Source organism: Embiotoca jacksoni, unplaced genomic scaffold (genome assembly GCF_022577435.1).
Source record: "Embiotoca jacksoni isolate LCO1_2020_lvr unplaced genomic scaffold, fEmbJac1.0.p SCAF_19, whole genome shotgun sequence".
Lineage (NCBI taxonomy): Eukaryota > Metazoa > Chordata > Actinopteri > Embiotocidae > Embiotoca > Embiotoca jacksoni.
This window is the reverse complement of record NW_027185329.1, coordinates 2589530-2606040: the sequence shown is the minus strand read 5'-3', so window position 1 is coordinate 2606040 and position 16511 is coordinate 2589530. Positions and strand designations below refer to the sequence as shown.

At 45.6% G+C, this 16511-nt stretch overlaps 1 protein-coding gene across 1 annotated transcript; it reads left to right on the top strand.

Annotated features, from left to right (window-relative positions):
• The first annotated feature begins 560 nt into the window (after positions 1-560).
• b3galt2 (UDP-Gal:betaGlcNAc beta 1,3-galactosyltransferase, polypeptide 2) lies at positions 561-12261 on the top strand. The gene is made up of 2 exons (XM_069153003.1): positions 561-1455; positions 9750-12261. Exon 2 carries the CDS (start codon positions 10126-10128, stop codon positions 11464-11466), a length of 1341 nt encoding a protein of 446 aa, XP_069009104.1. The 5' UTR covers positions 561-1455; positions 9750-10125; the 3' UTR covers positions 11467-12261.
• Positions 12262-16511: the final 4250 nt, after the last annotated feature.

Here is a 16511-nt window from a genome sequence, read left to right as displayed (position 1 = left end):
TGGCTACAGCTTCCGTTTTCTACTCAAAAGGCAACTTATTTTAATTGAAATATATTTCCAAAGAAATGGTTTGAGGCCCTCAGGTTTTGTTTTTGTAGCTTTTAAGGGCCTGCAGCGCTATTTTTATGAAGGAATTTGGAATTTTAATGTTATCAACGTGGAAAAACCAAAAAGGAACTTAAAAGTCTCTAAAACTAAAAAAAAAAAATACTTGAAATTTAAATGTCTCATATTGTAGGAGAGCCATGAAATTCAGCAATATTTCAAATGTATAACCTTTAAATGTAATAACTTTCTCGTTAGGCTATGTTGTCCTCAAAGGCTTTTATTACTGTGGCCCAGAAAAATGAATATAACCAGTAATTATACGGACTGTACCTTTATCAAGTGTTAATTATAACATTGTGTGAAGGAACACACTTTGAGTTGGGGCGTGTTTATGTGAAGGGTGTTTTTATATATATATATATATATATTTATTTATTTATTTTTTAACTCACGCCCCATGAACGTAGCATGAGCGACTAACTGGGTCACGTGAGGTGCTCCGCTAAGAATGCAGTGACGTGGTAGAGTTCCGTCAGTGTAGCGTTGCCTGACAGCCAGCGTTCCCGGGCCAGCAGCTGCCTTGGCCGGCTGAGGAATTCGACAGGAGCTCGGTCCCCGAGACGGAGCAGGAGAAAAAGATCCGGGAGAGGGGAAGACACAAGAAGGGGCGGACTGACAGCGAGGCGGGGAGGTGGAAGGTAGATGACTTATTGTTTTTGTTGTTACCTCCAGGACTCGGGGAACATGTTTTGGCAGTGATTGGACTCAGGAGGTGGGAGATGATATTATTTTTATATTCTGTTTTCCACCGCTGATTTTCGCCGCGCCTCTTCGGCGCATCAGCCCGCTGAGCATCGTGAAGTACCAGCCGCGCTCCTGCTGCTCCGTCGCCGCTGCTCTCCCACCCTTCCAGCGGATTTGGGGCTCCGGATAGACGTTCGGGGACGCTGTGGTGTTTCCTCTTTACATTTCTGCATTGAATAACACCTCCGGAGGAGGGCGGATAAACTTGGGATGAGATCGGGCAACAACAGTGAAACAGCGAGGCGATACAAAGAAACCTATTTGAAGTAGTGAGATAGAGGAGAGCTGTATTAAACGGACACAAGGAGCAGGAGAGGAGGAGGAGAGGAGGAGGAGGAGGCGCAGCGGCAGGAGGAGAAACACACACAAAAAAAAAAAAAAAAACCTGCAGGTTTGTTGAGCCTGTGGGGATGAGGACGAGGAGGGACGTAACAAATCCAGTGTCAGCGCGACCAGAGGGGAAGGAGCAGACGGAGGGGACGCATTAAGAAGCCCGGGTGTAGGAGGCGGTGATGGCGGGTGAAGGCACCGGGGCTCACGCACTCTGTCAGCCGACCGCAGCCCTGTCAGCAGCCGCAGCAGCAGCAGCATGAGGAGGAGGAGGTACGCAGCACTTGCACGTCTCATCAGCCCTCCACATCCTCATTATTCATTTAGCCTTCCCTCGCCCTCCTCTCCCCTCCATTACATCCACCTTCCCCAGCCGCCCAGACTAAGATCCACCTATCCATCAATCACTTTCCCCCGCACACCTTTGTCCCAAGAGCATGCATCTCATACACTTTCTGGACCTCCAGTGGCTTCCTTTAAATGTTGCAGTGACAGGCAGCCCCCTCCCCACCCTCCTCCCCCTCCAGGCAGGTGCAACTCTTGAAAATTAAGAATACTTAAGATGTTTTTTTTTTTTCCCCATTACTTCACTCCCGAAGGATGCATGTTGGTGACAGCTTCTATTACCTCCTCGCCCCTGAGCAGGAGTTATTTTTTGCTTCAATGTATGGAGATCCCTGAGGGGTAAAATCAGTGTTATCGAATAGGGGTCAGTAGTCCACAGTGTATCCATTCACGTATTAAAGTTTAGGAACCCCCTCCCACCCCCCACGGACCTGCCGAGAGGCGAGAGTTTCCATTGATCCAGTTCAATTAACAGGGCTTTTTATCCACTTCATCACGTCAAGCTGCCTGAACCATTTGGCACTGAGGACGCTGCATACTCGGGGATATCTGCTAAATGCTGAGATGGACATGAAAATAAAATTTAAAAAAAAAACTCTAGTTAACCTTACCATCTGGGTGTTCACTCTGCCCACTAGACTTTAAACTTTAAAGGGGTCTAATTTTTCAAACCACCTCATAATTTATTGCTGTGGCGTCTGAACCGACATCCTCGAGGAAGAAAAAAAAAAAAGAGTCTGCTTTATATCAGCAAAGTTAAACAGAACATGCCGCAAGAATTAAATCCACTGGCACAATTAGAGAAGATGTAGATTTCATTCTCCGTGAGTGGAAGAAAATCACTGTCATATAATATTTACTGCTGCTACAGTAGCTCCGTGCTGACGACGCTTTATTTCCCAGAGGTCTCTTGTATTTTTTGAGTGTAGTTTTTTTAAGAGGCAGCTCCATCCTTTTCTTACAGCCTTTTTAAAGGTCAAAATTAATCTCAATGTCGTGTTGTGTCTCTTCATTATACGGCTTTGTGCATTAAAGGGCCAGTTCAACGCATTTTCTCAGATGTTGGTGAATTTGTGGAGCTCATCGCATTGAAATGTTAAAATATATGTCTTGAATTTAGAGCTGCAACTGTTACATAATTATCAGATTTTCTGCCTTTTCCACTTTTTGATAAAAAAAAATGATCGAGTTCATAAAATGTCAGGAAAACAAACAAAAATTTGTTTCCCTAAAATCTCATCAGCAATCCAAAATCCAAAGATAATCCGTTTAGTGTCACATTAAGCAAAGAAAAACAGCCGACACTTGGCGATTTTACTTGAAAACTGGATGTAATTTTGATCTGAAATGATTATAATAACAGTTCCTGATTCATTATCTGTTGATCAGTGATGGACAAAGAGATTCAGCTCTAAAAATGCACCTGCAAAGTGTCCATGAAGAAACCGAGTTCCTGTTATTCTCAGTCATCACTGGAACAGTTTTCATTCGATTCGATTTCCTATCAAAACAAAGCACCTCCCTCTCATTATAAAGACGGCCGCCTCAAAACCAGGGCGAATAAAAACCGAACTGCCTTCTCGGATAGCTGCAGAAGTTTTTCTATTAATTTGGGTGAACTGACCCTTTAAGCATCAGATGTTTGTCATGTTGTGTGACGGAGGGGCTCGAGTGGCCTGGCCCACATCTGACCAGCCTCTAGTGATAAAGGGTAAAAAAATAAATAAATACAAAAAAAAAAACAGCTGGCCGTCCAGTGTCACTCATGCGCTCTGCAACACTTAGTGAAAACACAACCCTCCCCATCCCTGCGGTCTTACTCTTCAAGTCGCATTCCACAAACAACATTTTGCAAAGGGGTTGGCTCGCTCATGCTCCTCCTAAAACAATCTCTCTCTCTCTCTCTCTCTCTGTTTCTTGGACAGCAAGTTTGTCATCGTCAAAAAGGTACACTGTGAAGTCTGTGGATTATATAAAGGAACACGGGCACTGCTGGGTTTTTTTGGTGGGTTTTTTTTTTTTTTTTTTTTTGCAGAGAGATGTTGCTGTTGAATTTTTTTAACTGCAACCGAGCACAACACATTCCTTTTTCTTCTGTTGTTTTTGAGTCGTGTGAACGGATTGTATTATTTATCTGCAGATATCTTAAGAAGTACGTTTTAGGGTTACGTTTGAGTCGCAGAGACATTTTTATTTCACAATGATCCCTCTAGCGGGACACCGTCACCTGTTGACCAGTTGTTTAATTTAGAAACTGCACCACTACAATGCAATAAAACACATTTCATTTCAAAATATATATTTTTCATTGTGATAGTACTGATCCTATTTAATTAATGCTGCAGAATAATATAGTACTTCTGAAAAACTAAATGAGTCTCAAACAGCCTTTAAGTGCACTTAATACATCGACTTGAAATTTTAATTTTAAGAATCTGTTTGGATATAAAGTTTATGAACCACTAAAGAAGCTCGAGGAAATTTCACTCATAAATTAGATTAAGATTTATAAGCCAAAAAGCAAATGTACTATTTCAACCAAGGATAGTTCTGCAGTTACCTGGAAGCAAACGAGCAGAGACATCTAAAGTCACGGGCAAATGATTATCTAGGTCGCTATAAGGAGAGGATGAATATAACAAGATTGCTGCAGATGAACAGGTGAAACTGTTAAAGGAGTTGAAAAGGTAGTTGATCTGTAGTCGAAATTCACTTTGCTGATTTAAATAGTTGAAATAGTTCGCTAAAATGCATAAGCAGCTGAAATAGTTTGCGTAATCTCGGTTTCCTCAGCGGTTTTCTAACGATCACAATTAAAGGTTGAACAATAACGATGAACAGTTGAAATGGTTAGCTAACGCGGATAAACCGTTGAAATAAGCCACAGAATAATAAGAAACGATCAAAACTAGTAGTTTGAACTGAAGATGAAGTAGATATGTAAGTAAATGTTTGAAATAAAAGTTGGCTAATGGAAACCGCTGAAATGGTGAGCTAAACTAATGGCTAATACGGAAAACTCGTATATATAAGGCTGAAATAAAACTAGTGGATAAATAATCAAATGGTGAGCAAAATGTAACGGATACATTGGCAGTTTGAATTCAAACCTGTATATCGGTCAAATTAAAACAATACCAACCAGTTTAAAACCACTCTTTGGATAAAGGTGTTTGATCTGATTGGTCTGGAAAAAAAAAGAAAAGTCTTATCAGTCCATTTTTGATGAAACATTGCGGTTCGCTCGTGACTGTAAATATCCTGCTCCTCTCGTTGCTGAAGAACAATCGGGGCCAAAGCTGGAAATGAGGAAGAGCGACACCAACTTCAACCCCCACCTCTGATTTACCGGTTTCATCGGCAGTCAGATGGTAAACAACCGTCGGAAAATGACAGCGCTGTTGAGCGGCCGAAACGGGAGTCGATGGGAAAAGCGATCGGGACGAGGAGGGATGAAGACGAGGCCTCGGGGAGCACCGAGCCCGGGACGGACCTCCCTGGAAGACTGGTTTTAAGATGACCTCAGCAGGACCTCCAAGAGAACAAAAGCAGATAGAAAAAAAAAATCGTTTAAAAAGTTGTTGCTATAGTGGCGGTGAAACCAACTCAGTCTGGTTTCGGTGTTTCGTCAAACGCAAACATCGAAGAATGCCGTTGAACAAACAAAGCAGTGGCAAATACTGGCTTCCTGTTTTTGTGGGTGTAACAACTTCATTCTCACCCGACTCAAAAGCAGAGAATCGGACGCAAACTTCATGGCCGACGCGAGGCCGGCGACGCCTCGGTGAAGAGCAGCGCCCCCGACGTTCAGAAGGAACCGAGTTCTCCTTTCCCTGCAAAAAGGTTTGGATGTCGAAAAGACGTTATTGCAAGCTTTCTACAGCAAAAATATAAAAACCTTCGTCATATTCAACAGAAAAAAAGTCATCTTTCTGATCTGCATGTCTTGTGTAACTTGAGATTTGTCACCACACTTGAGTTGTTAAACTAATGCTCGAGGAAGTATTTAGATGCTTTACAGAGAATAAAATACTTTACCAGATGAATCTACTCTGCTGAGGTAAAAGTACAGAAGTACTCGGTGTCCACTGCTGCCTGATGTACTGAAGTATACACTTCAATTCTATTCAATTTTCATTTCATTTCAGACACTTTTCCAGTTAAGATGCCAAACATTTGCCACTTCTGTCTTTATATGATATTAAAATGAATATCCTTTTAGCTTTTATAGTTAGCTGGATGAAAGAAGCTGTTTTAATGGTGATTATTCATCATTTTCTGCCATAACGTTGCAAAAACAATGAACTGAGAAAAGAAAAGTTGAAACGACATCCATGATGTCTTTGTCGCGGTCGTGTTTTGCTCATTTTAAGAACCCGTCTTTGCCCCGGTGAAGGTCCGCGCGTCACGACGCAACTTCAGCATCAAAACGAATCGTAAACGTAGCGGCGGCCGCTCGGCGGCAGCGTCGCCGGGTGAAGCGGGAGCCTCGGTCGGCCGCCTCGTCAGCCGGGGCTGTTTCGGCGAAGCAGAATTTAACCTCCGACTTCGGTGAGCAGCCGCTCTAAACGCCTCGTAAACGGGAGCTGCAATTTTTCCCCGGGAAAAATGTGTCACGATCGCAAAGTGCGGTGTTTCACCGAGCGAAGGTCGGACCCTCGTGGACGTCGGGCCGAGGCCGCTTTCAGGCACCGGAACAACAAAAGCAAACTGTGGAAAACGGCGCGCGAGCCTTGAAAGTGTGTTTACTCATATATTTATTTTTCCTCTCTTCACTCTGTTTATTCCCTCCACGACGGTTTCGGAGGCTGATGTGGTGAAAGAGACCCCCCCCCCCCCTCTCCAACTCCCCCCCTCCTCCCCTCTGATTATTGACCGCTTCAGAATCGCTGGGGCTTTAATTAGTGCTAGTGTAACTAATTGGCTCGCATAGAAGTGACATTGATGGCAGGCAAGAAAATGAATTAATGAGCAGAGGCATTGGCAGATTAAATGGTACTTGCTAAAAAGTCAAAATGGACGTCTTATCTCTCTTTGAAATTGATATTTACGTCGGAAATCCAAAACAAAGCCGGTTGTCCTTTTGCGAGCGAGCGTTTTGTGTGTGTGTGGGTGGTGGGTGGAGGTGGAGGTGGAGGTGGAGGGGGGAGGGGGGGCACGAATCCTGGCGGTTTCACGTGTGTTGTTTACTCGTATACGTCCCCGTCCCCCCCCACACCTCCCCCTTGTGTGTGGTGCTCTTCATCAGAGCTCCTGTAACTAGATGTCCATTTAGGTGACGGCGGAAAATCTTTGGAGTGCCGGATATGCTCCGATGTAAAGTACGTTAACCTTTAAGAACAAAGCCGGCCCCGACCCCTCGCTCCTTCTCCTGTAATTGCCCGCGCCGGGTAAAGCACACTCGCCCTGAAAAGGTTATCGTGTTCCTTGTCAGCCGTCGTGATGAACGAGCAAACGTGAGAAATGAAAATGGGGGAAGTTTAGAAAAACCCTCCCCCGCGCGGCGCTGGCGCTGACTGACGCTCTCGCTGTTGCGGATTATTAAAAAGGGAGCGAACAAATAAACAAGAAAAGAAGCAACGCAGGCAGTCGGTAAATTAACGCTCTGAGGGAGGAAGGACGGATCGGAGACCGTTGCACTGCTGCTGCATTAATATTCACTAGAGTCGAGTGCAACCTCCGAGTTTCTGCTGGCATATTCGGTTTCCTCCTGTGATGTGTGTGTGTGTGTGTGTGTGTGTGTGTGTGTGTGTGTGTGTTAACTTCACACGCACAGCAACGATGATGTATGTACATCTAGGGTGGACATAATTATCTGCACGTGCATCTTTTGCGTGATTCTAAACAGACACACGAGTGATTTCGTGTTCAGCGTGTTTGTTGTGTGTCATTAAGTCCGCGGTGCATTTTGTGTGCACAAAAGAAATGAGTGTGTGTGTGTGTGTGTGTGTGTGTGTGTGTGTGTGTGTGTGTCGTTACGTGTCGATGCACGGAAGCCGCCGTGCTCGTGCGAACCGATTGTTTGCTGCGGCGACTTCGTGAACGCGCAAACTCCCCCGATGGGCCGACAGACACGTGCAGTCGTTTATGCTGCGTCCACGTTGCCCCACGTGCGTGCTCAGTCGTTCCCCCTCGTGTCCTCTTGTGTCCCCTCGTGCTCAGTCGTTCCCCCTCGTGTCCCCTCATGCTCCCTCGTCCTACCTCGTGCCCAGCCGTGTCCCCTTGTGTCCCCTCGTGCTCCCTCGTGTCCCCTCGTGCTCAGTCATGTCCCCTCGTCCTCCTTCGTGCTCGTGCTGGTTTGCGTTATAAGACGGAGCGATCGTCAACTAGACGCCAGGCAGCATTTGATAACCGGCGGTGGAAGGTGAATGGTGGTGAATGATGGTGAATGATGGTGAATGGTGGTGAATGGTGGTGAATGGTGGTGATTGGTGGTGAATGGTGGTGATTGGTGGTGAATGGTGGTGATTGGTAGTGAATGGTGGTGAATGATGGTGATTGGTGGTGAATGGTGGTGAATGATGGTGATTGGTAGTGAATGGTGGTGATTGGTGGTGAATGGTGGTGATTGGTGGTGAATGGTGGTGATTGGTAGTGAATGGTGGTGAATGATGGTGATTGGTGGTGATTGGTGGTGAATGATGGTGATTGGTGGTGAATGGTGGTGAATGATGGTGATTGGTGGTGAATGGTGGTGAATGATGGTGATTGGTGGTGAATGGTGGTGATTGGTGGTGAATGGTGGTGATTGGTGGTGAATGGTGGTGATTGGTAGTGAATGGTGGTGAATGATGGTGATTGGTGGTGATTGGTGGTGAATGATGGTGATTGGTGGTGAATGGTGGTGAATGGTGGTGAATGGTGGTGAATGATGGTGATTGGTGGTGAATGGTGGTGATTGGTAGTGAATGGTGGTGATTGGTGGTGAATGGTGGTGATTGGTGGTGAATGGTGGTGATTGGTAGTGAATGGTGGTGAATGATGGTGATTGGTGGTGATTGGTGGTGAATGATGGTGATTGGTGGTGAATGGTGGTGAATGATGGTGATTGGTGGTGAATGGTGGTGATTGGTGGTGAATGGTGGTGATTGGTGGTGAATGGTGGTGATTGGTGGTGAATGGTGGTGATTGGTAGTGAATGGTGGTGAATGATGGTGATTGGTGGTGATTGGTGGTGAATGATGGTGATTGGTGGTGAATGGTGGTGAATGGTGGTGAATGATGGTGGTGAATGGTGGTGAATGGTGGTGAAGGGTGGTGAAGGGTGGTGAAGGCTGTTATCGGCGGAGGCCGCTTCGGGCTCCGTCACCACCACCCGCTGGACCCTGAAAACACATTTTGACAGATGCGTCTCCTTCCTGGCTGTTGACATGTGGCGGGGGCGGGGAGGGGGGGAGGGGCGTGGGATGGGGGCGGTGATGATGACACTTGCTCGCCCATGCAGCTCCGAGTAGCGCTAGCCGGCACCACGTTGAGCAAACCTGCATTTTATACTTCTGCCTCAGGCGTTAAGCTGAATAATGACATGCAAGAAGGAAGGAAGCACCGTCGCACCGGGCCGGGTACCAGACAGCCGGCTCATTGTCTCCACCAATAATTTACAGAATAGTTTTGATTCTTCACTGTTTTTAACAAATCGTGAGGTGACTTCCAGATCGAGGTAATGTTCTCATCTCCTGCCGTCGTGTATAAAATACCCGTCAGGTGTGTTTACCGTCAGAATTCAGTATCTTATTCTGCATCTCTGCACCGTCACTTTAACAGCATCACTTCTTCCTTCTGTCACTGACGAGCTCACGACTCTTTTCTTTCGAGATGTTCTCTCCTCAAAACGCCACATGCTCAAAACCCCGCTGTGTTCTCGTCCCCGTCCAATCAAAGATGCTACAGCGCTGTCATGTCGGTTCAGCGTCTCCCTTTCAAACTGTGAAGTCAGCTTACCAACAGAGACGTTCGCCACGTCGGGCTCTGCAGCCACAGAAAAGCTCCTAATTAGATGCTTTTGCATCTGGAAGAAATTAATTCAGAATTACTCAAAACAAACTATAAATAAAATGATTAGGAATCGAGCTCTCGCCACAAGTAGAATGAAATAAAAACACATCTGCAACTCAAGACAATTGACGTGTGGCTCGGCGCCAGTGAACGGGAGGATTTGGGACTTCTTTCAAGATGTTTTGTTTTTTTTCTCAGTTTCTTCTTCTTTTTTTTTCTCTTTTCAGATTAGAGAGAGCAAACACAGAGGAGGTGACCCTTATCATATCCTGAAGGAGACGAGACACAGAGCATGACCCCGTGTTTGTCTACGGTGCCAAAGACGAGCCGGGGAGAAACCTCCCTGGCCAGAGAATCGCCGCCTTCCTCGCTCCACCAGGAGCCCTTTTAACCTCGCCGCGAGCTGCGCCGGGGGGCTCGAACGTTCCCCCGACTCTACCGGGAGGCTCGCTCCGACCCATCTGCCAGCTCAGATAACCCTCTGATTGTTGGCAACCACATGTTTGAGGTGACTGTATGTGACCGCCGCCGCCGCCCATTCTCGAGCAGCAGCAGCAGCAGCAGCAGCAGCAGCAGCAGCCTCCCGCGACCCCGATCTGCACCATGCAGTGGAGACGGCGGCACTGCTGTCCCATCAAGATGACCTGGACCGTCAAGCGTTCGCTCTTTCGGACCCACGTGGCCGGCCTCCTCTCTCTGGCCCTGCTCTTCACCCTCTTCTTGTTTTTCAGCCACCAGGACTGGCTGCCGGGACGCAGCGGGCCTCGCGAGAACCCGCTAGCCTACACCGTCAGGGGCTTCCGCAGTCCCAAGGGGGAGGCCAACCAGAGCAGCTCCCTGAGGAGCCTGTGGCGGGAGGCGGGGTATGTGGCGCCGAAGCCCCTGCTCAACCTCAGCTCTCAGCAGGCGGAGGGGGCGGCGGGAGAGGCGGGAGGAGGAGGAGGAGGAGGCGGAGGGGGAGGAGGAGGAGGCAGGATGGGTGTGATGGGGCTGGGGGACTCCATGAGCGCCAACAACAGTTTGGAGAAGGAGATGGGTGTCGGCGGGAGGCTCAGCGCTCAGCCCTACCGATACATCGTGAACGAGCCCTTCAAGTGCCGGGACGGCACGCCCTTCCTCGTCCTCCTCATCGCCGCGGAGCCGCGGCAGGCCGACGCCCGCGACGCCATCCGCCAGACGTGGGGGAACGAGAGCGTGGCGATGGGCCTCGGCTTCGTCCGCCTCTTCCTGCTCGGCGCGGGAAAGAGCTCGGACGCCTTCCTCCAGAGCAGCATCGAGGAGGAGAGCCGCCTCCACCACGACATCATCCAGCAGGACTATCAGGACACCTACTACAACCTGACCATCAAAACCCTGATGGGCATGAACTGGGTGGCCACCTACTGCCCGCACGCCTCCTACGTGATGAAGACGGACAGCGACATGTTCGTCAATTCGGAGTACCTCATCCAGAAGCTGCTGAAACCCGAGACGCCTCCCAAGCAGAGGTACTTCACCGGCTACCTGATGAGGGGCTACGCGCCGAACCGAAACAAGGACAGCAAGTGGTACATGCCGCCCGAGCTGTATCCGAGCGAGCGCTACCCGATCTTCTGCTCAGGCACGGGGTACGTGTTCTCAGGGGACATGGCGGAGCTGATCTACCAGGCCTCGCTCAGCATACGCAGGCTGCACCTGGAGGACGTCTACGTCGGCATCTGCCTGGCGAAGCTGCGCGTCGACCCGGCGCCGCCGCCCAACGAGTTCCTCTTCAACCACTGGCGGGTGTCGTACTCCAGTTGCAAGTACAGCCACCTGATCACCTCGCACCAGTTCCAGCCCAACGAACTCATCAAGTACTGGAACCACTTGCAGACCAACAAGCACAACGCCTGCATCAACGTGACCAAGGAGAAGAACGGCAGGTACAGACACCGGAAGTTCCACGGAGAGAGGCCGCCGTGACACGGCCGCTGAACCCGCCTCGAAGGGGGGAGGAAAAAACAAAACACGGAAGGCGCAACTCCGGCCGGCGGCGGGCATGTCGAACTCAGCACTATACACTATATGGGGGAAAAGCACATTGTTTTTTGGTATTGTGTACAGTCGATGATCCAAACTATTTTTTTAATTTGAAAAAAAAAAAAAAAAAAAAAAATGTCACGTATTGTAAAATCTATCGAGCTCTTTCTAAAAAAAAAAAAGAAAACAAAAAAGGGAGAATTGGGGGGGAAACATGTGGAGCATGCACAGGAAGGGCTGCAGCTCGAGGGAGGAAGCGGTGTCGATGATAATTCAGGTGCCAACAGAAAAGGTGGGTAATTCATGTTCTCCTCCTGAAGGGAGTAGTTCAGTATGTCGCACTCTACAAATACTATCAAAAAAAAAAGACAAGAAAAAAAAAAAACGAAGACACACTTGTGTTTACACAGACAAAGGGAAATGTTCATGTAATATGTGGAGAAGTAACACTACCTAAATATGAATGAATGATATGAATCTTTGCCGTTGACCAGTGATGCTGCCCTGTTTCTCAGTGTTTACGTTAACAGAGCTGTCGAAGAGCTATCACTCCTCTAAAGAGAAGGTTTATCTGTCATATACGATTATTTTATTTTGGAAAAGAAAATCAACACGAAAGCACCCAGAATCACATCAGAGATGACTGAGATTGTATTTTTTAAAGCTTTACATTGAGTATGAGTCTGCACTGGAGCAAATGTGCAATGAAGCAATTAACAATTAAATGTACTGAATTCATTTTTTTGTGTGTCTTTTTGTGTGGGGATCCTTCGGGACTCCGTCCAGTAGAACAGCTCGTATTGTTATGATTTAACATTCACATTTCCAGAATCTATATTTACATTATACAAGAAAAGTTGACTGGATTTCAGTTTAGCCAACTGCAGACCATAAATCCTAAAAAAAAAAACATCATCATATTGAGATAATGAACTCGACCACTTCAGTCAGCCTCGAAAAGCAAAAGCTGATTTTGACACGAGTCAAACGCACTTCTAATGGACGTGTTAATGTTGGATATTTACTCGCTGCCAATTTAAAACGGGTTGCAACACATAAACTGGAGGTTTCACGGAGAATAGCTGTTGATATTCTGCCAGTTAAACGGATATAAATCGATTACTTGCTCAGAGTTAAAAAAAAAAAAAAAAAAAAAAAAAAAAGTAGATAATTCAATAAAAATAACGATATACGTAGAATTATAAAATGCAATGCCAGCTTTTTGGTGAGTGTGACTGGGTTTTTGCCCTTTTGTTGGAAGCTGCAGGGGTATCATTATCTCTGAAGTCATGTTACATTTTAGCAGCGTTGGCAAGGGGATCTAGTAAATCTCTCGGGGCACTTTGAACCTGTTATCTTGTGAGGTTACGTTATCGGCTCGTGTTGCCAAAGTTATTATTTGTGCAGAGACACGTAGAGTAATCGGATTACTCACGGCTAAAATTAACCACATGTTCCAAATGTCATATTTACTATAAATGTATATATATATATTTTCTTATATATATTAGGGATGGGTCATGATTTTTGAATATCGGTGCCTGGTTGTAATCCATTACTCCCGTCAGAAGGTGGCGGTAATTCACCGAAAAGCTGTCTGCAATGGTAAAATCAATATAGCCGGTAGGCAATGCATTCAAATGCTACATATTTTTATGTCCAGAAACTGCGTGTATTGTAAGACATGTAAGAGTGCTATATATTAATGTCTGCTAAGGGACGTACTTAATGTATTCTGTCATCACTCCTGCACCTCGATACTCCCCCGTACGACCGCCGGTGGTTGCGCTGCTGCTGAAAAATGTCTTTTCGCAAAACAAAACCAATGATTATTAATGAAAGGGAATATCATCTTCAGTGGACCTTGGAGAAAATCATTAACTTCCAAGATAGAAAAGTCAAACATTCAGAGAAGTTCAGGTCAGGTAGAAACATCGTGAGAAACAAGCAATCTCAAGGCTGAATGACGAGAAATGAATTAAACGGTGAACTCCGCGAGGTCCTCGGGGAATAGAGAACACCCCGCAGCAAAAACACCTAAGTTTAGATTTTAATTAAAAATGAATGCGTATGATTTTGAAAGGCCGCCAGTGTGACTTCAGATGGTACTGAACTTCCAGCTTGTGCAAGTGAGAGTGTGTATTTATTTATTTATGTGTGTGTGTGTGTGTGTGTTGGGGTGGAGGGAGGCGATAAATAAATACACACTCCAGTGCTCAGGGCCACCGACAAAAAGAGCATTTATAATTGGGTGATGACTTGAAATAGCCTATATCAGATTAAGGTAATCTAATTAAACTAATGGAGAGCCGGGGCTCCCGCTTCATTTTCCCACAGACTTCACTGCACAACCCGTCAGTCTCGTTTTAATCACCCGCCGTGTGTACGTTTGAGTGATTCTGTTAAGGGGCGCTGCAAAATGGGTAAAGTTCACACAATGGTGTATTTTAAGCCGCTAATCAGTAAGCGAGTGTCTTCAGGGAGGAGGGAGCTGAACTGGCGAAGACAGCGGAGGGAGAGAATATCAAGATGTTCATCTCAGATTTGGTGCAACCAGACAACTGCGGTATTTGTTACTCTGCACACATTAAAGTGAGAGTTTATCCCATCGAAGCAGCCTTTGGTTGAACGGTTATCCTCACAGCTCCGCATCGTAACACGTTCTCTGTATTAATCACTGCCGTCGGAGGCTCGGCTGGATTTTATTTCTACAAACTGAGGCTGGCCAACGACAAAGTTTGTTTTGTTGTTGTTTGTTTGTTTTTTTTCCTTCCAGGTTTTACCTCTGGAAGTATGAGACCTGGTCGTACATTATTTATATCTATAGTTTTTTTTTTTTATTGATGACACGAGACGAGTCTTTGGGGTGTTGTGCTGAGAATCTTTTCTTTGTCAGCAACATCCCCAAAACAGTTCCCTCTCTAGCCTTTAACGGTTTTGTTTTTTGTTGTTGTTGTTGTTTTTTTCTCCTGTTTCCTTTCAGATACGTGTGACAGTCGCGTAAACATACAAAAAAAAAAAAAAGAGGAGCAGGAGAAGCTCACTGTTGTACAACAGAGGTCTGTGGAGAAAAAGGGTCCAAGCTCTCGAGGATTTCATACACAGTTCAGTTATACACTTTTTTTTTTTTTTCTTTTTTACCTTGTCTTGTTTATTACAAAACAACGTAAGACTGGCAAATAATAATAATAATAATAATAATAATAATAATAATAAAAAAGGACTCACCAGCATTAAAATGAAATCTGAACCCTGGTCCATTGGGATGTTTTCACTTCTAATCGAGACCAATGTTCATGTTTTTGTGATATCGTACACGTGTGATTCGGTTATTTTGGTTTCACGTTGCGGTTTTCTAAAGTGCACCGAAGACCTGTGTAGGTGATTCTTACATCCAGGACTCATTTCTACTTCTCCTACTCTTCTTTTTCTTCTTCTATTGTTTAATAGGTGACAACAAAAAAAAGTGCCTCAACTTCCAGTAATTGGTTCCAAAGTCCAAACCTTTCCAAAAATAAACCGTTTTTTACAGTGCGAAGAAACCCAACAATGGTTCAGTTTGATTTGGACCGAGACCGCCTCGTTGGATCGGACCAAATTACGGTCCTTTAGTCCAGAACGCAGTCAGAGGCTTCTTTCACAATTGCTATTTTTGGTTTGGACCAAACTGGAAAGTAAAAAGGTTTGAAAGTAAGAGTTGACTATGACTAGCCATAGATTAAACCAAACCTTCTGATCACCACCAAGGGAGACAAGAAAATCTTCGTTCCAGCACGGTGCAGTTGATGCAATACTCAAACCGTGATTAAAGTCGTGGCTCTAAGCGGGAGGATATCGGGAATGTGGTCGGGTATCATTCATGCATGTCCTGTGCAATCAGAGCACCAGATTACCAGCATCCGGTAGCAGCCAGCTGTTTCAACAGTTACAGGGCGGGGTGGGGGAGGAGGGGGGGAAGACAAAGGGGGGAAAAGCGGGCATGAAAAAACAGGAAAGGCTAAAAGAGGTCAGAGAGAAAAAAAAAACGGAGGCCGAGATAGATAGACTGCTCTGCTGAGAAAGGACGAGGCACCGCGGGATGAAGTAGGAAAACATGGAGTAAAGTCAGGTGGCTGTTCGGGTGGAAGAGAAAAGGATGAGGTGGGGGGAGAGAGGGGGAGGACGGGGGGAGAAAAATAGCAGGAAGGAGGTAGTGATGAATGAAGGGGAAAGGAGCAGTGACTGATCAGTATTGAAAACCTGTGCTGCTGTAAATGTGGCGAAAGAAAAAAAGGAGAGAGGCTAACAGTGGAAACGGATTGAGATGTCTGCCATGATGGAGTGGAGGCTTCAACATCACCGCTCACTGCTCCTCAGAAACCACAGAAGAGAAAATACACTTGAGGAGGAGACAAATCTCCTGACCTTTCCATAACAGCCGAGTCCGCGACCTGACTAATACCTCTCCGTGGGCACGACTGAAGAATCCCGATGGAAGTTTTAGGTGAAGAATAATTGAATTTGACAAAGGAAATGATGAATATCATCTGCTGCAATGGGGAAAAAAAAAAAACCAACATTGTATTTTCAAGTACAGAAAATGTAGTCGCGTGATAATCACGGCTCTCTAAATGATAAAAAAAAAAAAAATACCCAAAAATAAGATCTGAAGTTCATTTTCTGGTCTTTTCTAACCAATAAAATGTATTTAATTCCCCATGAAAACAGAATTCAAAATTTATAGCACACAAAAAATAGATGGTAAAAGAAAGACCTGCAGATAAATAAATAACCTAACAAGTAGATTGTGCAAACTACCTCTAAATGTAGGTGGAAATTGTAAACCTGCTAGATTTACATATGTTGCTTAAAATAACTCACCTCAGTCTCTAAAAGGTACATAAGGAAAAAAAAAATCATAATTACGTTTTATATTGTACATTGATGTACCTTTTACAAAATATTTAAAGTAATATGGTTGCAACTTAAACAAAAAAATGTTGGATTTA